At 35.7% G+C, this 21,161-nt stretch overlaps 1 protein-coding gene across 1 annotated transcript in view; it reads right to left on the bottom strand.

The window, feature by feature from the left end:
• SLC16A7 (solute carrier family 16 (monocarboxylate transporter), member 7) overlaps positions 1 to 21,161 on the bottom strand; it is a 62,464-nt gene that overhangs the window by 33,210 nt on the left and 8,093 nt on the right. Inside the window, exon 2 of the mRNA XM_012661545.1 lies at positions 18,282 to 18,528. Within this exon, the coding sequence (XP_012516999.1) occupies positions 18,282 to 18,498 (217 nt within the window). The 5' untranslated portion in view covers positions 18,499 to 18,528. The remainder of the gene's footprint in view (positions 1 to 18,281; positions 18,529 to 21,161) is intronic.

Below are 21,161 nucleotides of genomic sequence, written 5' to 3'. Positions count from 1 at the left end.
ATTTCCACATTTTATGTTATGGAAAGGAATTAATTTTGAACGTGTTCTCTGTTGTGTTTATATTAAAATGCCTACTCTTTCTAAACATTTCAAATCCTCTTTATCCTCCAGGAAGTTTTGCCATTTTTCTTTCCATCAATTATTCCTATGATCATTAAGGCTTCTTTTATTTCTTCTCTCTTCTCTCGAAGCAGTTCATGTCTCTGTCTTTAAAATAATCACACAACTTTAATAATTTTTATTTCTCTTTCTTCCTAACTGGATGGAGCTCCTTGTCATGGAACATGTCTTTTTCATCTTTGCACATCAATATCTAGCATAATTCCTGGCACATAGGAAGAGCTAAACATTTCTATTAAATGAAAGAAAAAATATGAATGAAAGAACTTGGATCCCAAGAAAGTAAGTGACTCCTGAAAAATCGAACTTTTTTTGAGTGGCATAGCCAGGACTACAACCCAGTCTCTTAATGTCTTATTTGATCATTATTGCAATAATTTGATAATGATTCATTTGTTCATTTCTTCAAAAATATTTATAAATTGCCTACTATATCTAGGGATAAAGCGGTGAACAAAACGAAACAAAACAAAACAAAACAAAACAAAACAAAAATTCTCTGCTCTCCTAAAATTTATATTCCAGTGAGGGATTGAAAGTCTACATTCTAAACATGCATTGTCCAATATAATAACCATTAGCCAGCTGAGGCTTTTTAAATTTAAATTAATTAAAATGAAAATCAATAAAAAATCAGTTCTTTCCTCCAACTTGCTTCATTTCAAGTGTTCAATAGCCACATGTGCCTGGTGCATAATATATATTGGACAAGCAGATTTATAGAACATTTCTATCATCACAAAGTTCTAAAGGACAGTACCATTCTAATAAAAAGTAAATGATAGTAATAAATGTTTTGGAGGGGAAAATAATGCAAGGAAGTGGGACAGAAGTGTGTGGAAGTGGTGCTGAAATTTTATATAAGGTAGCTCTAGAAGTCCTCTATGGGAAGGTGACTTTTGAGTAAATACCTGAAAGAAGTAGAGGCATTTAAAAATCCAAAGGAAAGTCATTCCAGGTAAAGGGAAGACTAGGTACAAATCCCTGAGGTTAGAGTATGGATGGTATATTCTAAGAAAAGCAGGTAGGCAGTGTAGCTACAGCACAGTTAGGAAGAAGGAGAATAGGAGACAAATTCAGGGAGGTAATGGAAGAGAGTAGATATTCAGGGTGCGCTGGGAAGCCTTAGGTATGTTTAGACATGATTGGACCTAGGTTACAACAGGATTTCATTGGCAGCTATATACAGAAACAGGGACACCAAATCATAGGCTACATCAATAATCTGACCTGCACATATAGTGTCTTCGGCCAGCTAACAGCAGCAGAGGTAATGAAGTGAAAGGTGATCAAGTGTTGGATTTATTTAGAAGGTAGAAGCAACCAATCAGCTAATTGAGAATTGAGGGGGGAAAAAGAGAAAAGTCAAACATGGCTCTAATGTTTTTGGCCTGATCAACAAGTTCGGAGGACAATTTCAGGAGATCAATTTTAGATATGTCAAGTTAGAGATACCCATTAGGCATCTGAGTAGGAATGTTAAAAGGAAGCTTTATACACAGGTCTAGAGTTAAGAAGAGGTAGGGAGGGTGTATATAAATTTAGGAGGCATCAACCTATAAATAAGAGCTAAAATCATGAGAAAGTACAAGGTCACCTATGGAGCAAATACATAAAGAACAGAGATCTAAGAGCCAACTTTTCAACATTGAGAATTTAAGGGGAAAGGAAGAACCAAAATAAATACTGAGAAAGTGTGGCTAATAGCATCAAAAGAAAAAGGAAAAGTGTAGTCTTTTACAAGTAAAAATCAAGAAAGTGTTTTGTGGAAGACAGAGTGATCTACTACTATATCAAATGCTCCTGAAAGGTCAAGTACAATGAGGACCGAGAAATGACCGCTATACTGGTAACACGGAAGTCATAAGAAAGTTTGGAAAAAGCAATTTCAGATGAGGGGTAAGAGAAAATTCTGATTGGAGAAGGGGTAGAGAGAATGGGAAGAGAGAAATTACAGCAACACTTTCAAGAAGTTTTGCTTAAAGGAAAGGACATAAATAAGGTTGTGGCTGACAGAAAATACAAGTCCAAAGAACATTTTTTACTTGCCTTGTTTTGTTTTTTTCCCAGGTTGGAAGATAGAATGTCATGGTTATATACTATGGGGATAGTCTGGTTGTGAGGGGAACTATTGCTACTGAAGGAGAAAGAAGAAAGAATTTCATCCATAGTAATGCCCTTTAACCGGTGAGGAGGAAAGGGAGGAAGTGCATGAGTTGGCCTTAGCTAGGGTGCAGTTAGCACAAGAGGGCAGATAAAGTATATAGGCCTGGATGTAAACAGGTAGGGGAATGTGGTAGTAGAAACATGTGACAGTTCTTCTGATTACTTCAACTTTCTGAACAAAATCAGTATCTAAGTTATCTTCTGGGATGAAGAATGAAGGAGGAATGATAGTGGATTTGAGGAATGAGGACAGAATGAGAAATAATCATCTCACAGGGTGAGAGAGCGAGACTGGGCTAAAGCAATAGAATACAAACTGTGGTTACCAGACAGCATTAGGGCCCACTGGAGATCATGAATTAAAGGAGACCAGGAAATCCTGCCGTATAGTTTACATTCGCCTAATGGTTCATATTCAAACAAGGAGGTCAAGAACTGGAGACGGGCATATGCACAAACAATGAGTGCGATGTGCACCTCCGGGGGAATGGACACACTTGAAGCTCGGATTTGGGGGGGAGGGAGAGTAAGGGCATCATACGTAACCTAATCATCTGTACCCCCATAACATGATGAAATAAAAAAAAAAAGTAATTCAGAAATTAGAAACATTTTATCATTAAAAAAAAAAAAAAAGAATTGGGGAGCCTGGAAATTGGAAGGGGCGGGGACTGGAGGATGATAATGGTGATGACGATAATATTGATAGATATTATTTCATGAATTACCTTTTTTCCCAACACAACAAAGTGTCTGGGTTAGAATTTCATTTTCCCCCATATTATAGAGAAAGCACTAAAGTTTAGAGGGGATACATAACATGCTTAAGGAAACATTGGCAACAGGACATTTGTACGTTTAGCTGACTTCGAAGTTTATACTTTTGTTCTCTATTTTATTTCAGTATTATAAGAAGTTCACACTACCATGACTGGTCATTTTCAATAATAGAAAGAGATATATTTCTATTGGTATGGGAACTAATTATGCCTTCACAAGACTAAAATCTATTTCAAGAAAACATAAACCACATTCATGAGTGTGTACTAAAAAAGAAAAAAGAAAAATACCTAATAATATATTTTACTCAACTGTAAATACATATGTAATGATGATGTAAGAAAATTCCAAACCGGGACAAATTTATTGTTCTTCCAATACTGCGTTTTTTGACAGTGATGCCATAATAGATGGCAATAAATTGGAATATATGGCTATTGCACATGGCAGCAACCTAAAGAGATTAGAAAAGGAAAGGAAGAGGTATAGTAGTAAGAAATCCATATATTACTAAAACAGAAAGGTGAACAGGAACATGAGTTTTAAAGTCAGATAGACCTAATTATGAGTCTTGTTTCCAATATTTCCTTGAAAGATTAGCATTCTATTTTATTATTAGTAAATTCACAATTAAACAATGCCCTGTAAGGGTAGATTGATAAAAAATATATATTAAATACCTTCATTTCCACTTACAGCTAGATCTATCACTCATGAATTTATGTAAATTTTGTTTTATTCTGTTACAAAATTTTGCTTATTTTTTTAATTTTGATCATAAATTCTATAGCATTATTTTCTCTTATGTTATAAAGCCTGTTTCTTTTTCAGGCTTCTCTTGGGCCCTACTTTTCTTTCTCTTCTCCCACTGCAATGCCAATATTACAGAATTTAGTTAACAAATCTATTCACAAAATCCATACTCTTCAGGATTTCATATTGTTTTATTTTATCTCTTCTTAGACACGACATTTCCACCAATTTGTAAAAAAACAAAATCTGTTTTGTCTGTCTTTCTAGAAGAAATATTCTCTATTTCAAAAAAAAAAAGCACAATCTCACAAATATGTGTTTCTGATGATTTTAGGTTCTCTGTTTTGAATTTTCTCTGGATGCATTATGTTATGGAGTATGGTGCTCATTTTGTGCACATACTGTGATAAAGTCTGTTTGAACACAGTACACAGCTATTCACAACAAAAGATAGTAAAACACCTTACAATGAGTTTTGTGACATCCGGTAGCTTTTCTCAGTCTGTTGCATTGCACATACTGTGATAAAGTCTGTTTGAACACAGTACACAGCTATTCACAACAAAAGATAGTAAAACACCTTACAATGAGTTTTGTGACATCCGGTAGCTTTTCTCAGTCTGTTGCATTGAAAAAGACAAAAAATGGGGGGAAGGAAATCTAGAAGATGGAACATAAAGCCTGGACTAAATGTTAAAACAGCTAATTAAGACAGTATCTAGAAGGATGAATAGCTGGGCACGTGCCTATAGTCCCAGCTACTTGGGAGGCTGAGACAAGAGGATCCCTGGGCCCAGGAGTTTGAGGTTGCAATGAGCTGCGATTGTGCCACTCACTGTACTCCAGCCTGGGTGACTGGGTGACAGTGTGAGACCTTATCTCCAAAAACATATATATATATAACAAAGAAGATAGGTAAAGGGTGGTCAAAGTAAGAGAAAGATGAATCATTTTCCCCCTTCCTTATTTCCGTAATTCTTTTAGGATGAAATCTAAGGCAGAATAAGCATTATCATATGATACTTCCTTTCCTTCTTAATCCATTTTTCCTAGCTTCCATGTTGCAGAAGCTGTCCATATCTTTTGATAATTTTGAATTTTCAAAACAGCTTAAACAAGCTCAATGCTAGAACATTACCTTAACATAAACAGGTTTAGATGGTAAGACATCTTTGCCAGATAGCCACATTGTTCTTTATTATCATATTTAATTATGGGAAATTAATCAATAGAGTCCATAAATATGTATTATAAAAATAAGCCATGTACAATTTATGCATAAGGAATTGAAGCAGAAAGCTATTGAGGATCTTGCCAAAATTATTCAGTTATTAAGGGCTAGCACTGGAATCTGAACATAGCCAGTTCCTCTATGCTCTAAACTACTATTCTGCTATGTTAATGCCTCTCAAAAAAAATAAAGGTGAAAAAAATTGTTTTGTTTAGGAATTTAGGGAAAACATCATCAGTTACACATCTCTGAAAAGTTTTGCTATGTTTTAGAAAAAGAATTTATGTAGAGTATTCACTTAAAAGCAGTGATCAAGTACTCCAAAAGAATAAATGAAACAGCCAGTGGAAAAAGGAAGCCCTCTTAGGAAAAACACCGTAACAAATAAACAGTTATATTTGGAAGGTCATGAATATTACATAAGTATCATTGAAGGCAAAACTAGTATTCGTACATTTAGCTAATTTAATTTGTGTCTTATTAAATTCATTCTATAGTAAACAAATATTTGTGACTTAGCTAAAGCAACAAAAATGAACCGTCAGAAACCAAACAGAAGTTCAGATACTTTGCAAGTTGTGTTTTTCTGACTACTACGACTGAGCAACCATCCTAAGGGAGAATAAATGCAGAAAATATAGGGAGGAAAAAGCATTTTTATTTTCAATTTTGTTCCTTCACAAATAGAATAAAATCTACATATAATAAGTTTTCAATATTAACTGCTGTTTCATTCAATAAACTTAAGAGAATAAAATCAGTGAAACAGACAAATTAAGAGTCACAAATATGAACTTAAAATATGAAATGAATAAAAACCTTTTCCTTTTCCTCTCAGAGGCATATTTTGGAATGCTTATGGTGTACAGGGGCCAGGCTATTTTGTTAAGAAAAGCAGTTTCACAAGCATGGATGGATTGCCTCAAGCTTCTAGTTCAATTGTGTTTGATCTAATATGGGAGCCAACTCTAAGGAGCAGAGGTTATGCTGGCTTTGGAAAGTTTTATCCAGCTTCTAAAATATATCATGTTTGATTTAAGGAACATTGCTAAGTAATATTTTTGCTACAACATAACGGTACTTAATATTTCTTATGTGGAACAGCATTCATGAGAAAGGCTTATAGTTCATTTTATCTGAATCATCTCATTAAATATGTTTTTCTTTATCTGAAAGTGCCAAATTAACTCTACATAGATATTTTACATATACTTTCAACTAATTGTGAAATACTCCTGGTGCCTGAAAGGCATTTGGAAGGTTAATGACAAACTCTGAGTGTTCAAAGACACTCTAAATGAGGTTATTAAAATTCAACCCTTCACATATTTCTGATAGAAGAGTGGAAAAAAAGATTGTCCTAGACAAGGGACTGAGAATAAAAGGGAAGCTTTAAAAATTTTTTCAGTATCTAGATTCATATTTACTCTGTGTAAGATGATAGAAATCTGCAGCATTGAGAAAGATCTGTTTCAACAGCAGTTTCTATAGCTCACTTCTTGCCCAAAAGTCAAATAAGTCACCATCTGTTGTTTGTGCTACATAGATTTCACAACTATCATTGCCAAGACACTTACTATTTCATCTTCCCACCAGTATCACCACAGTTTATACCAGTTGAGATAAAATCCCAAATGTTTTGAACTAACTGCATTTTTTCTCTTCTAATTATTATATTAAAATAGGACCAAAAAGATACTTTAAATGCTTTTGGTCTATAGATGATCCTTGTATTTCTATATCAATGTAAGTCATAGACATGAGCATTAGATTACCTAGTGGAAGATTGGAAAAATTAAAAGAAACTCCAAATCACCTGCATATACATGTTTCTCCTTTTGCTCCTCTTTGTTCACTATCCAGATTTCTCTCATAGTAATATTTACAGATCCTCTTTACTCATCATCTGAAGAGAAGAGATGAATCTGAAGTAGATCAGAGTTCTACTACTTATTGGCGTTATTCCCTTTCAACCTTCCAAGAATGCACACTCATTGCCTGAGGTGCTGAGCGTATATACAGGTTGCTTCCATTGGCTGCCTCTAATGCAATCCTTGATTACATGAGAGGTAAGACCAAAGCAGAATGACACGAGCCAACAGAATGCTGTAGTCACGCACAAAACATGCTAATCAGAATCATTCAAAGGTATGGATCATCAGTTGTTCATCAATTTTCAAAAATCCATCAAAGCTCCCATAGAAGCTTCCCAAGGCTTTACATTTAATGCCCTCCTAGTAACTAGAAAGATTCTGAGTGTAATTATTATTACTTTAATAGCTTACGAGAGTGTTGTTCATTTCAGAAGAACTTCAGCAAAATCCAAGGTAATAATCAATGTCCAGCTACAAAAATGCTAATGTAAATTAGCTTTGTGGTTGTGCAGGCAATAAATAAAACAACTGTAATAAAAACAGTGGGTAATTACAAATATGTTTATACAGCACAGAATATATAGTAATTTTATCAGAGAAAGGCTATAGGTATGGTCAATCCTCATTATTTGCAGATTTTATATTTGCAAATTCATTTACTCACTAAAATCTATTTGTAACTTCCAAAATAAATACTCTCAGTGCTTTTGCAGTCATTGTAGATATGGGCAGAGTGGGTAAAATTTTGAATTGCTAGACATGCATGTTTCCAGCTGAGGCTGAACAAGGTGATGATCTGTGTTCTTGTTTCAACTCTCATATTGTAAACAAGTGTCTTTTTCAAGGTCTATGTAACACCACGTTTTCTGCATTTTTGTGCTTTTTTCTGGTAATTCTGCTGTTTAAAACAACCCCCAATCATAGTGCTGGCTGGCGTTTCTAAGCACAAGAAGGCTGTAATGTGCTTTATGGAGAAAACATATGTGTTAGATAAGTTTCATTCAGGAATAAATTATAATGCCATTAGCCATAAATTCAATATTAATGAATCAATGATATATATTTAATAAGGTGTCTTTAAACAGAAACTCACAGAAAACAGTCATATATTGCTGGGTTGGCGAAAATGTCACGACCAGAGGTTCACAGGACCCTAACCCTGTATTTTCCCTAGATGCAGCAGTTTAGTATTTGATAATTCAGTGTTTGTGGCAGCTTAGTGGAGCATAACTACCAAGAATGACAGCCACCTATATTCTAACACAATCTGGATGATGAAACTGCTCCTAAAATTGATTAAAAAGGAGGAGAGTACTCAAGAATTTGTGATCTTGGTATCTGTTATGAACTAAATTGTGTCCCTCCAAAATTCACACTGAAGCCCTGACACTTAATGTGACTATTTATGGAGAAAAAGTCATTTAGGGGGTAACTAAGGTTAAATAAAGTCATGAGAAATATTCAGGTGGTGCTTTAATCCACAATGACTGGTGTCCTTATAAGAGAGACACTGGAGGTGTGTACACAGAGAAAAGGGCATGTGAGGACAGAGTGGGGAGACAGCCACCCAGAAGCCAAGGAGAGAGGCCTTACCAGAAACCAACTCTACCAGTACCTTGACTTTGGACTTCCTGCTTCCATGATTGTGAGAAATAAATTTCTGTTGTCTTAACTACTCAGTCTGTGGTATATTCTTTCATGGCTTTTTTTTTTTTTAATCGACAAAACTCGCATTTAATGATGGTGTTGACCTGAGGAATCTTCAGGCAGAAACTTGTGGCCAGAGGTGACCACCGGCACAAAACTGGCCCAGGTCTTGGACCAAGAGTCTCCCAGAGAGAGCCGACCTCCAAAGCGGAAGGGGAGGCTGAGCTCTCCACTGCTTTGTGAAGGACGACTAGAAGTTAGCCTGGGGTGCTGGGGGGTGGAGATAAACATGGCATAAAATATATTCAGAGCCCCCCTGGGTGGGCCCTGGGGTGGCCCCAAATCTTGCAGATGAGGGAGTCGGGGGAGGGAACTGCAGGTCCAGTACCTGTGCCCTTCATTCTGCATGGCCAGGTTCCAAGGGGTGGAATGTATTAGTCATATTCCTCTTTAAAAAATATATCTCTTTACACTCGCCTTTTCCATAGTCTCTTTGCTATTTGGGATGAGTGTTTACCTGCACCCCACGGCTTCAGAGGGCCTGCTTAGGGAGGCTGCCCTTGGCAGAATAGCAAAGAGGCTGTGACTTTTGGCTTTTGCATCTACATAATGGGGGAGGGTGCAGAGCAGGCTAATACAGTACCCTAGATGCCAATCTTCTGATCTTCTCACGTGTCTATGCAGACACACGATATGTGGTCCAGGATCATTTCCAGTAGATTTTAGGCCATCAGCTATTCCTTTCGCCACCTTTTCACCATATATCAATCACATTCACCTCACTGGGGCTACTAGAACTCTCCATAACTCTTTGAGGGATTTCACATATGTTTCATCTGCCTCAAACACTTCCCTTCCCTTGACTAATGCTATACCCTCATCCTTCAAGTTCAGCTCAAAGAAATATTGCCTGACCACTCAGTTATAAGATCTGTTACTTACTGTGTTTCTTTACTAACACATTATCATAACTGTAATTAAATAAGGAAAAGCGTAAGGAGCTATTTCATATCCTGAAAGCACAGCCTGTGTTGATGGCTCAGTGTGTCTTTCCTGGTGCCACATCAGTGTTTTGACATTGTAGATGCCCAATATATATCCGTGCAATAAATAAATGAGTGAATGAAATTATATAAAGTTTTCTTCCTAACTGTGATACTGGATACCTGGCCATCCCCATTTCTGGTGAATGTAAACAAATATACTTGTACAATACCTGTGCAGGATTAGTTTCTGCCATCACCTTAGAGTCAAATCTCTGAACCACACCCCTGTAGCATATAATTCTAACCAGCTGAGCAAATTCTTGCTCAAGGACAGCCATCTAGATTAATCATTTAAAAATCTCTTTGGAATAATGCAATTATTCTGCCAAAGTCACTACTATTATAATAAAGAAAAAGTATCCAAAGTGTATTTATCTTGCGTTTTCTGACACAGTCCATCAAATTTAAGTCATTCACAGCATACAAAAATATGAAATTTAATTTCTATTTTTACAAGGATCTTTAAAATAGTTAATTAAATAGAACTGTGGCAAATTCTTCAATCCTCATATAAATGTTGTTGCTGGGGAGGAGTAGGAAGGTCCCTTCTTTTAAAAGAAATATTCATAAAAAAGTTTTCAAAACAATTAGTTCAGGAAAGCATTTCATGCCAGACCTCACAAGGACATTTTAGAAACTTAACTCCACACATATCTATCATATATCCCAGTTAGTTAAAGATTAAAGCATTCAATAAAGACATAAAATTAAGTCAGAGAATATGAGGGAAGATCAAAAAACCAAGCTTGGGTGCTGTCCAAATCACACTATAAACTGATTGCTCCGATAGAGAAATCACTGCTGCCACCAACGGCTACACACACCATAGTGTGCACCACAAGTTCCACTGACCTCGAACGTTGATGTTACTTTTCTGCCAATGGATTATGGATTATCTATAACCACCTCATTTAAATGTGCTCTTCGAGGAATCTGCTTCTTCACATTAGAAGTTTCTGAATCAAAACTAGCCTTGCTACACTGGGTTGATGGGGCCTGGGTCACATGCCGGTGCCCTAAGTGCAAAGAATTCTGAGAAAGTGAATTTCTGGCTTTTTCTTTGGGGAGGCAGGAAATGATGAAGTTAAGAATTCCCTAAATATAGTAAGGATTTTCAAAGGTATAAGATGGCCCAAAAGAATGACCAATGTCCACTCCACTATCCAAATAGTAGGAGACATAGTGGAAGTGACACAGAAAATATGGATAAGTCCATACCATTTATTTTAGAACTGATTATTGACCTATTTATATCTTGCTTTATGCACTGTTTCCAAACCATACTGGCACAGGTTTCTAAAGTCAGACTTATCATCTTTCTTGTTCCTTACTTGTAGTTTCCTTGAATAATGGATAATATTAATATCAAAAATAGCAGTAGCAGCAATAACTACAATGAATCAAAAACTACAATTTCCTAAGCATCATACAACAACTTTGAGCAGGAGAGTACATATTATTCATACACACCCTCTTACATATACACAGAGACGTATATATTCTCCTGTGATTTTACAGGTGAGAAAACTGAGAGTCCAAGGTCAAATGTTAAACAGCCTGAACAATAAAAGGCAAAGTCCCAATTTCATATCTGTTATTTTGGTGGTCACTATTTTAATTACAATGTTATTCTGTCTCTCACTGGACTATTAAACCATTAATCCACACTTTGAGATCTCTGGACTTTCCATATTTAAGTACAGACAGACTCATGCAAGATGCAATTGGGTCCTCTGGTGGCTACTAAGTCTAATATTTCATTAGGCAATAGAGTTTCTAAATATAGTATATGCATTTGGCCATATAATCTATTTATCTATCTATCTATCTATCTATCTATCTACCTATCTAGCTAGCCAGATAGGTAGCTAACATAGCTAAATGCAAAATTTCCCATGAGTGATTAGTAAACACAGCATGGTTTTATTGTTGGAAAATATTAATCTTCTAAAGAGTAGAATAGTCAGCACTATTGCTTTGTCTCCTCAAAACCCTTTCTTCCTCTAGGAACAGTATCACCTTTGCATTAGGGAACTGTTCCATTTCTATCTCAGATACACAGTTCCACTCAGGCAGCCAGTGTTAGTCCCTCATTCATCCACTGCCTGCAGGGCACATGCAAAGCAGGCCAGGTCCCTAGCAATTCTCCCTAGAATTTGTCAAAGTATAACTTAGCAAAGAGAGGCAGTCTTTCTCATGTCAAATTCGAGCCTGAAATATGAGGCTGAGATGCTGGTAACCACCTTCCCCATGCCAGGGCAAGGATATCAGTATAAATAAGCAAAGCTGCCCCTCCAAAAGAAGCAGAGGGGAGAGGAGAGAGCGCAACATGCTGGACAAATAGAATCACTGGTACTGGCTGACCTGGAAGTCACTGGTATCTCTGTTTCTCCTCTGATTTGCATACATAAAGGTGTCTCTTTAGGCCGTAGGGCATTTCAATCAGGTTTCTATCATTTGCAACCAAAAAACGTCCACATAAAGTGAGTAAAGATATAATAACATATTTTAGAGAAATACTAAGCCAAAAATTAAGAAAGATATTCCTATTCTTGCCAGTTTATAAATTAATAAATAGTTTTTTTTTTTATAAATCAGTAAGTGAAAGCTTCACTAAGGCACATATGTCAGTCGGAGAAGACTTCCATGGAGTTTCTTAAGTTTTCTGCTGAAAATAACATTTAGTAATAAGCTGATATATTTGCACTAGATTATCAGCCCTCTGCAGAGTAAGTATTTCCTTGAACAGTTTCAAAGGCCCTTAGCATCCTTACAATCTGTCCTTGACCCCTGCCTCCCTCCTGTCTTGGGAGGGATGAAGAGACATTTCATCATAGGAAGCTCCATGGGCATTACTTGATCCTTACTCTGTGTTTTGAAGGGCCTGCCTTTCACTTTCATTCCCATGAAAACTGACAATGATAATATTCATTTATAATTCCTTTTTTATTTGTGGTACTGAAGGATTCCTCTTCTCTAACAGAGAACTGATGAAGTAGCACATGTACAAATGACTAAGGACATCTCATAATCTGTTCTCTTCCCCATGAAATAATTTAAGCAACTTATATTCTAGTTGCACAACAAACTCAGCCTTCATGTTTGTAATGATCAGTATCGTCTAGGTTCTTCTGTATAACAATTCTCAGAAGCTTAATAAACATTTTGTTTTTTTTTACTAATTCAGTTTGAGGTAGGTCAAGGACCTTCCCCTTGTAGCCATGTCAAATGCAACAGGTTGTTAAAGTGGAGAAGACGGATAAGGAAGATGCACACAAGCTCAAATTGCCTTGTCCAGGAGGTGTCCGGTAGTGACATACATCCTACTACTCACATTTCATTGGTCAGAACTAGTCACTTGGTTTCAGCCTAAGGGAAGGAAAGCTGGGAAATACAGAGGAGTACATGGATATACGGTGAGCGTAATAATTTCTGCCACACTGTACCATGTTTCCTAGGAAAACTTAAGCAATATCTATACTCATAGGCAAAAAAGAAAAGTAACATGGCATAGGCATAAGAAGGCCACATGCTGCTTGCACAGGATTGTCCAAGTATACCTGGTACTTTTTGGTTTTTGTAAAGCTAAGATGAAAATCCTAGCTATCTTAAACACAGGAATGGAATGAGCTTCTTTTTTTAATTGCTGCTAAGATAAAGCACTATTATGAATTATTTGAACAGCCTTTCTCATTCTGCAAAATATTTAGGGCACAAAGCAGAATAAACTAGTGAGCTTATTTAAAATTTAAAAAGAATAGGAAAATACCCATTGTATATTATGGCCACCGACCTGCTATGCTAAACCTTTTGCTTTTTGGCTTCCAGTAATATAAGCTCAGTGGTCTGATGCTTGTTCCCCTGTGTAAAGTGGCCCACCACAAAACCATCACCCTTACTTTAGCACAACTGGCAGTCACTGTTCACATAAAACAGAAGAATAAGTTGCCATTGATACAAAGCCAACCCTGCTCTCCAGAATGGATGATTCTTCCAAGTCAAAACAGATATCAGAAAGATCAGGAGGTACTCATAGAGACTGGCAGCTCAAAATCTGTATTCAGTAATTATGTAGCTAACCATGCTTAGATTATCATTCCACAGGAAAACAAAGACAAACATTACACTAAAAGTTAATCCCATGTAATCACTGTTTGCAAAACAAATCCCTATATTCATCTAAACAACGTAGAAAGTTTAAATTGTAATATGTTGTCTACTTCTACTTAGTGCTTTATTAATGGGGTGACCACACTGCTTAACCTATTTGCTGAAATTTGCTAGAACTCCTGGAGACCATATGGACAGCCAGATGGGTTGCTGTAATTTAATGCCATTATTCTAAGGATGAAGTAAGGTATAAACATAATTTGCATTCTTTTCCATTCTTCTTGCATACCTTTCGTTAGTTTCATTTTTAATTCAGACATCAGAAGGGAAGATAATACCTTGCTACCAAGGCCCAGATGCCAGCTAATTACTACAAGAGATTCCAGCCCTGACATCACAGGCCAGGCCTCTGAACACGCTCCATCTTACTCAATGACCCCATCGTAGTGATTAATAGGTTGAGTGCCAAGCTCTAATGAGTGTGTCAGATCTTAAATGTTCTCTAGGCTAATGTAATTAGCATTATGTTGAACAGAATATTTCGTTACTTGGTAGAGAGACTCATTATACTTCATAGTAAACTATGCCTTTTCATCTCATGGTCTTTAAATATATTTTATAATATCAACCTAAAAGGCTTCTATAAATAGAAATCTTTGAAATGCTAGAGGAAAATTTAAATATTTTAAAATCAACATTGATTTTCTTCTCCAACAGTGAAGCCCTATGTTGTATATAAAGTGGTCTTCAGAGATGCTTGTTAAAATGCAAAGTTTTAAATTCTACCAACAGATATTCTGATAAAAGAGGCTATGGGATAAGGCCTAGGACTGTACTTTTAACATGAGATCCATGATTCAGAAACATGAAATCTGTGGACTGCACTTGAAAAAAAACACTACAATGTGAGTAACAGGACCAACACCTGTGTATTAGATTAATTCAATCAGACTTTTTGTTCTAAGTAGTTATGTTTCTGAAAAAATTGTCTGAATCCACATAAGGAAAATTGTTTTCACATTGAGATTCTAGTTTTATATGTGCCAATTATTTTTGCTTAAAACATTAAAAACTAATTATCTGGATAAAACAGGGATATTATTTCCAACAAACCATGTAAATGCATGAGAGCTACATTCAACAGTGGATATGGCAGATAGCAACATTTCTATCCACTAGGAGATGGGCCTAGTATTGTGTTTACAGTTTTAAGTGAAAGCCCAAAGGGTAACAGAACTTCTGCAATTCCCGATTTTCTTCATGGCCAGAGATGAAATGTGAAATGTTTCAGCCCTAATAACTGAGGATTCTAAGTACTTACTTGCATTGCACCTAGAGACAACTATCATCAATTACTACAGACTAAGTATTTTCATGTGTCTAGCATTGCTTTTCTGAAATAAGCAGATACAAAATCCCTATTAATATTTAATTTAGACATATTTTATTTATCTATTACCATAAAAAATTAGAGGCAATATTTTCCAGATTTATAAGTTTTTATCAAACTACCATTTTCTTGATGAATTCTAAAAGAATTCTTTTGGGCTTTTTAAAATTTATACCATGTATATTAAAATAGGAAAATAAGTATGAATAAAATGAAAATATTTATTTATAGTAAATACAGTTATTTACTTGTAATTTCATACTGAGATTTAATGGTTTGAAAAATTAATTATGCCATTCTTCATTCTAATGCTTCTTTTAGATCCAGCCACGGGTGGAAGGCTGTCATATGACCACGATGAGTCTATAAACAGATCCTGCTTTTGGTGACTGGGGAATGATTGTTGAGGTATCAAGCTCTGTCTAGTACTGTCTGGATGCTATCCAATTCTGTTTCTTCCTCTAGGAAACCTGCATTTCCCAGCATCCATGGCCTCTACCTCTAAATAAGGCAGTATAAAAGTTATGACCAGTGGAATGTGTACAGAAATGTTGTTTATCCCTTTGAGGCCTAGTCCCTAAAATATCCTATATGATCCTCCAATCCTCCATATTGTCTGCCTTCACTCTGTTCAGCAGATGGAGCAAATTTAGGGAACAATACAAATCCTTAGGTGATGGAATAGTCACTAAATGAAACATTGCTTGAGAAAGAAACTTGCATTGTTTTAAGCCACTGAAAATTAGAGGTTGTTTGCTGAAAACTAATAAAGTGAATTAAGACTTGACAAAAGCTACATAAATTTGTGTCATACTTAAGAGTTAGTCAACTATCTGCCCATAAGAAATTATAACTATATAAGGCCTGAAGTCCAAATTCAATGGACCTATATAAATTCACTAAAGAAGTCTGTTTCAGTTGTATTTAAGAAGGGAAAAAACCCTACATATCTTAATTTTAGCACCTTTTGGAACTCAGGCCAACATGACTTTTTGTGTTGTTCTAGCAAAGTGCTAATAACACCTACCTGATTCACAGTATAGAGTAAGAAGACCCACTGCACAATTTCTGCTGTTTCAATAATCACGTGAAATAACACTATTACAATCCATAAAGCAACTATCCAAAGGAGATTCTCGGAAAGTGTTTTAGAAGCAGTTTTCATTGACATGACCAAATTTCATTTTAAAGACACCTTTTGATACTGGAAGAAAAATGTGTATTTAATCTAACCAAAAGGATATGGGAAGCGTATGTTGCATTAATCTAAAATCACTATATACAAAAGTGGAAAACACATACCACCACCAACACACACACACACACACACACACACACACACACACGCAGGATTAATTTCAGGATCAAATGTTTACGTTGGTAGTGCAACAAAGAGACAACGTCTTAAGAATAATTATTATGTCACCGAACAAATGACTTTGGTGACTACAGCACACAAGTCACTGCATTAGAGTGGAAAGAATACTGAATCATGTTTGCAGGCCTGGGCCAGATCTGGCTGTGTCACTTTCTAGATATAGAGAGGATGATATGAGAAAAGCAGAGAACATAAGGATTAAATATTTGGCATCTCATCTCTTTCTGCTACTACCGAGCAGTTTGACTTGGGAAAGCTATTTTATCTCTTCATTTCCTCAGCTAGGAAATGGAAAGATGACAATACTTATTTCAAAGGTTGTTAAGAAGATTATGCCATATCACACATATCAAGTACTTAGAGAGGCCTTGGCTGGAAGTACATATTAATGAATATTTGATATTATTATTAATGTTATATCTCCATCACTAATAGCCATATGACCCTTACTTATAAAATGAGAAATTATACTAGATATAATAGTTTATATCAGTGGTCCCCAATCTCCTTGGCACCAGGGACCAGGTTCACAGAGGACAATTTTTCCACAGACTGAGGGCAGGAGAATGGTTTTGGGATGGTTCAAGCACATCACATTTATTGTGTAGTCAAATGTCTCTACTAATAATAATCTGCATTTGCAGCCGCTCCCCAGCACTAGCATCACTGCCTCAGCTCCACCTCAGATCATCAGGCATTAGATTCTTAGAAGACGTGGACAACCTAGATCCTTCGCATGTAGTTTGCAGTAGAGTTCCCGCTCCTATGAAAATCTAATGCTGCCGCTGATCTGAGAGGAGGCGGGGCTTATACGGTAATGCAAGCGATGGGGAGTAGCTGTAAATACAGATAAAGCTTCTCTTGCTGCTCGCCCACTGCTCACCTCCTGCTGTGTGGTCCGATTCCTAACAGGCCATGGGCCGTTAGCGGTCTACAGCCCAGGGTTTGAGAACTGCAGGTTTATATAATTTCTTTAAAGTCCTGTTAAGTCCATACCTGTTTTTTTAAAGTCAAATATCCAGTTGAAAAATAAAAACTCAAGAATTCATATATTTTAAGCAATGACTTCCAAAAAAATGTATAAAGACAGTCTGGTCTGCCATTGAGATTGATTTAAAGAAAACAGATGACATAATAATGCACTAATAATTCCAATTTTTTTAACATTTAGTAGTGAGATGCTACTTTGATTTATTCATTGTCCCTCATTACTCATGCCCTCATTTGAACATAGAATGTAACAAGATAGTTGTCAGGCAATCACTTAAATAAAAATATGTCATATTTAGTGAGTCTTACAGAGATAAGGAATTATTTCAATCACACAAACTTAAATAGGTCCAGAGTGTACATGATAACACTCCGTTTTTGCAGCTTAAGCTGAAGTCCTTTCTGGGCTTATCAACTGTCAACAACTTGAGTTTTCTTCTCATTCAGAAGAAAGCATTTCTACTAACTGTAGCGACAATACCAACACCATACTGAAGACTTTATTCCAAACTAAGCGGAAAGGTGCTTCACTTGGAAACTGCATAATTTAGTAAATCTTGCTTTGTGCAAATAAATCCTCATTCAAACAGTACTCTATTAAGAATCAAAATGAAAAGTTCAAGATGTTGAATCACTAAAATCATTAAAAATTCAGTTCTAATTATACTTTTGATTAGTTCTAAGTGACTACATCATGAAAACAGGGCTTTAATGTACCAAGACACTGTATGTAAAACATTGTGGCATAGAGGAATTTTTTTTTAAACTAGAATTTTACTTATTCCAAGAATCTTACCTCCTGCGTACATAACAGCCAGCATAATGGATGATATCCAAGCTATTTCACTGTGGGTAGCATTGAATATTTCCTGAATTTCTTTGTAGAATACTGTGACGGCCTTGGGGAATGCATATGAAAATCCAATGGAGATAAAAGCAGCTCCAACCACAGCCCAGCCCCACCCTCCATCTGGAGGTATATTTGGAGGTGGGGCACTTGGCGTTGGCGGCATTTCTGCTCCTCTAGTTAAAATTCAAGTAATCTGTATAAAAAATACGAAATAAGAGTTTGAACTTTATTTCCATTTTTGTTTACCACTCTTGATAGTCACTAAAATAGTATTTTACAGCTGTAACTATAACATGATTTTTCATGATTATTTTTCATACTCTTGTGCTCAGAAAATTATCAGAATATTTACAAAAAAATCGATGTGAGTTATATAACTGTTATAGGGTAAAATTGACAACATTTAATATTTTTATGGCAACCAAAATTCAAAACTTATTTAAAGTAAAAAAGTGGAGAATTTATATCTGAACTGAAGTATCAACCAAAAAATAAAAGGTATCTCAATCTTCCTTGTAAGCATTAAAAAAATAAAACTGTTGTCACTTAAAACAGAATATTTACTTAATACAAAATGTTTATTTTATTAATAAGATTTTCTATACAAAGTTTTAAAAGGACCATATATTAAACGATGAATTATAAAGAATTAAATAGTAGGCATATTTTAGAATTTTTCCACTTTTAATAATTGAGAATACTTAAAGCCATTTCAGCCCGGATTTATATTTTAAACCTATAGGATTAGAAGTTGTATGTTTCTATGGAATTAAGTTAATTTTAATGCACTTCCAAAACTGGTGCTACCTATCATTTCACGAATGATACTTTTTATGTATCTTTTTCATAGCAATGAAATTATCTCAATCAAAAGGATGATATGTTTGCTTAAGGAGGGTGGGAAAAAAGGGTTTTCCTTTTAGATATGTCTAGGAATAAATAACTGCTAACTTTATGTGGCCACTCTCCTGTGGAAGAAAATGATCACATATAGCTTAATGTATTTGAAATTAAATGAAACATCGCGGTTCCCTAACACCAATGTTTCTTTGTAGAGTAATGCTGCTTGCTTAGCTCTTAGCAGCAGTTGCCAATGTTCCTCAGCATCTTGCTTATATCCCACTTGCATTCCCTTTGTGGATATCTTCAACTGAAATGAATAGGTACAAGAGAACCACTCTTCTCATGGTAAGATAAGTTTGAAACACATTAACTAATTTTGCCACATGTCTTCCGACAGCTTACCCCCAAACCCTAAATATCTGTGAAAACAGATATGGGTTGAATTTTTGCTTAATATCAAATAGCATCTCAGATATTTTCAGTGATCTTCTATGCACACATTTTAGATTTTGAGTGAAAATATTCTCTACATTAAAATTTTATAGATTTCTATGATTATACCCAAGGACTTTGCTTTCAGAAACCCATATAGGAAAAATTATAAAAATGAACCTTAAAATAGGTAGAGCACTGTTTCACTAGAATAAATACTAAGATGATGAGTAGTACCATAAAAAGTAATTATGTGGAAAACCATTATGATAGCTCTTTTTTTTGTTTATTTTGGCAAATGCACTTAAAGACTTCTTAATATAATATTTTATAGTCATTCATGGAAGGAGGAAATTCAGTATAAACTACAGTTAACGGATAATAGGACTGAAGGTTAAAATTCTCATTTTACTTGAGTCAGACTTATCTCTACGACAGTTTTCACATACATTTTACTTTAATCACTATTCGTTTTGACCTCATTAACTGATACTTATAACTCTAGATTTTCCTTCCTATTTAAGGCTGAACCAAGGAATGAAACAATTCTTGCATAGCCTTTTGACATGATCTATTGGCTTTTGTTACAGCCTTCTGTTACTTCCCCTTTTTGATAATTGTGGAGATGGTTCTAACCTGTTATTTTTAAAAAATAAAAATTGTATATATTTAAGGTATAAAACATGATGTTTTGATATACAAATATATGGTGCAATGATTACTACAGTAAATCAAAATAACATATCCATCTCCTGACACAGTTACCATTTTTCTTTTTTGTGCTGAGAACATCTAAAATCTACTCTCTTAGCAAGTTTCCAGTATGCAATACAGTATTATTAATTATAGTCATCATGCTGTGCACTAGATCTCTAGACTTATTCATCCTACAAAACTGCAGCTTTGTACCCGTTAACTCAGCAGTCCCCAACCTTATTGGCAACTAGGGACTGGTTTCATGGAATATAATGTTTTCATGGACTGAGGGGTGGGGACTGGTTTCGGGATGGTTCAAGCATATTATATTTATTGTGCACTTTATTTCTATTATTATTACATTATAACACATAACGAAAAATTATACAACTCACCATAATGCAGAATCAGTGGGAGCCCTGAGCTTGTTTTCCTGCATAATGCTGCCCCTGATCTGACAGGAGGCAGAGAGGTCAGGCTGTGACGTGAGCAATGGGGAGCAGCTGTAAATATAGGTGAAGCTTCACTGGCTCACCTGCCACTCATTTCCTGCTGTGTGGCCTTGTTCCTAACAGGCCACGGACCACTATGATGCATGGCCCCGTGTTGGGGACCGCAGTTTTAACCAACATCCCTCCATTTCCCCCACCTCCTTGGCCCTGGTAACTACTGTCTGCTCCTATGAATTTGACCTTTTCAGATTCCACATATAAGTAAGATCACGCGGTATTTGTCTTTCTGTGTCTGGCTTATTTCACTTAGCATAATGTCCTCCAGGTTTATCTACATTGTCAGAGATGGCATGTCCATCCTGCTACTTTTGAATTAGGTGGATAATTACATTTTATTTCTTTT

Source organism: Propithecus coquereli, unplaced genomic scaffold, assembly GCF_000956105.1.
Source record: "Propithecus coquereli isolate 6110/MARCELLA unplaced genomic scaffold, Pcoq_1.0 Scaffold72, whole genome shotgun sequence".
Taxonomy (NCBI): domain Eukaryota; kingdom Metazoa; phylum Chordata; class Mammalia; order Primates; family Indriidae; genus Propithecus; species Propithecus coquereli.
Note: the sequence above shows the minus strand (reverse complement) of the source record. Positions and strands in the feature narration are given on the sequence as shown.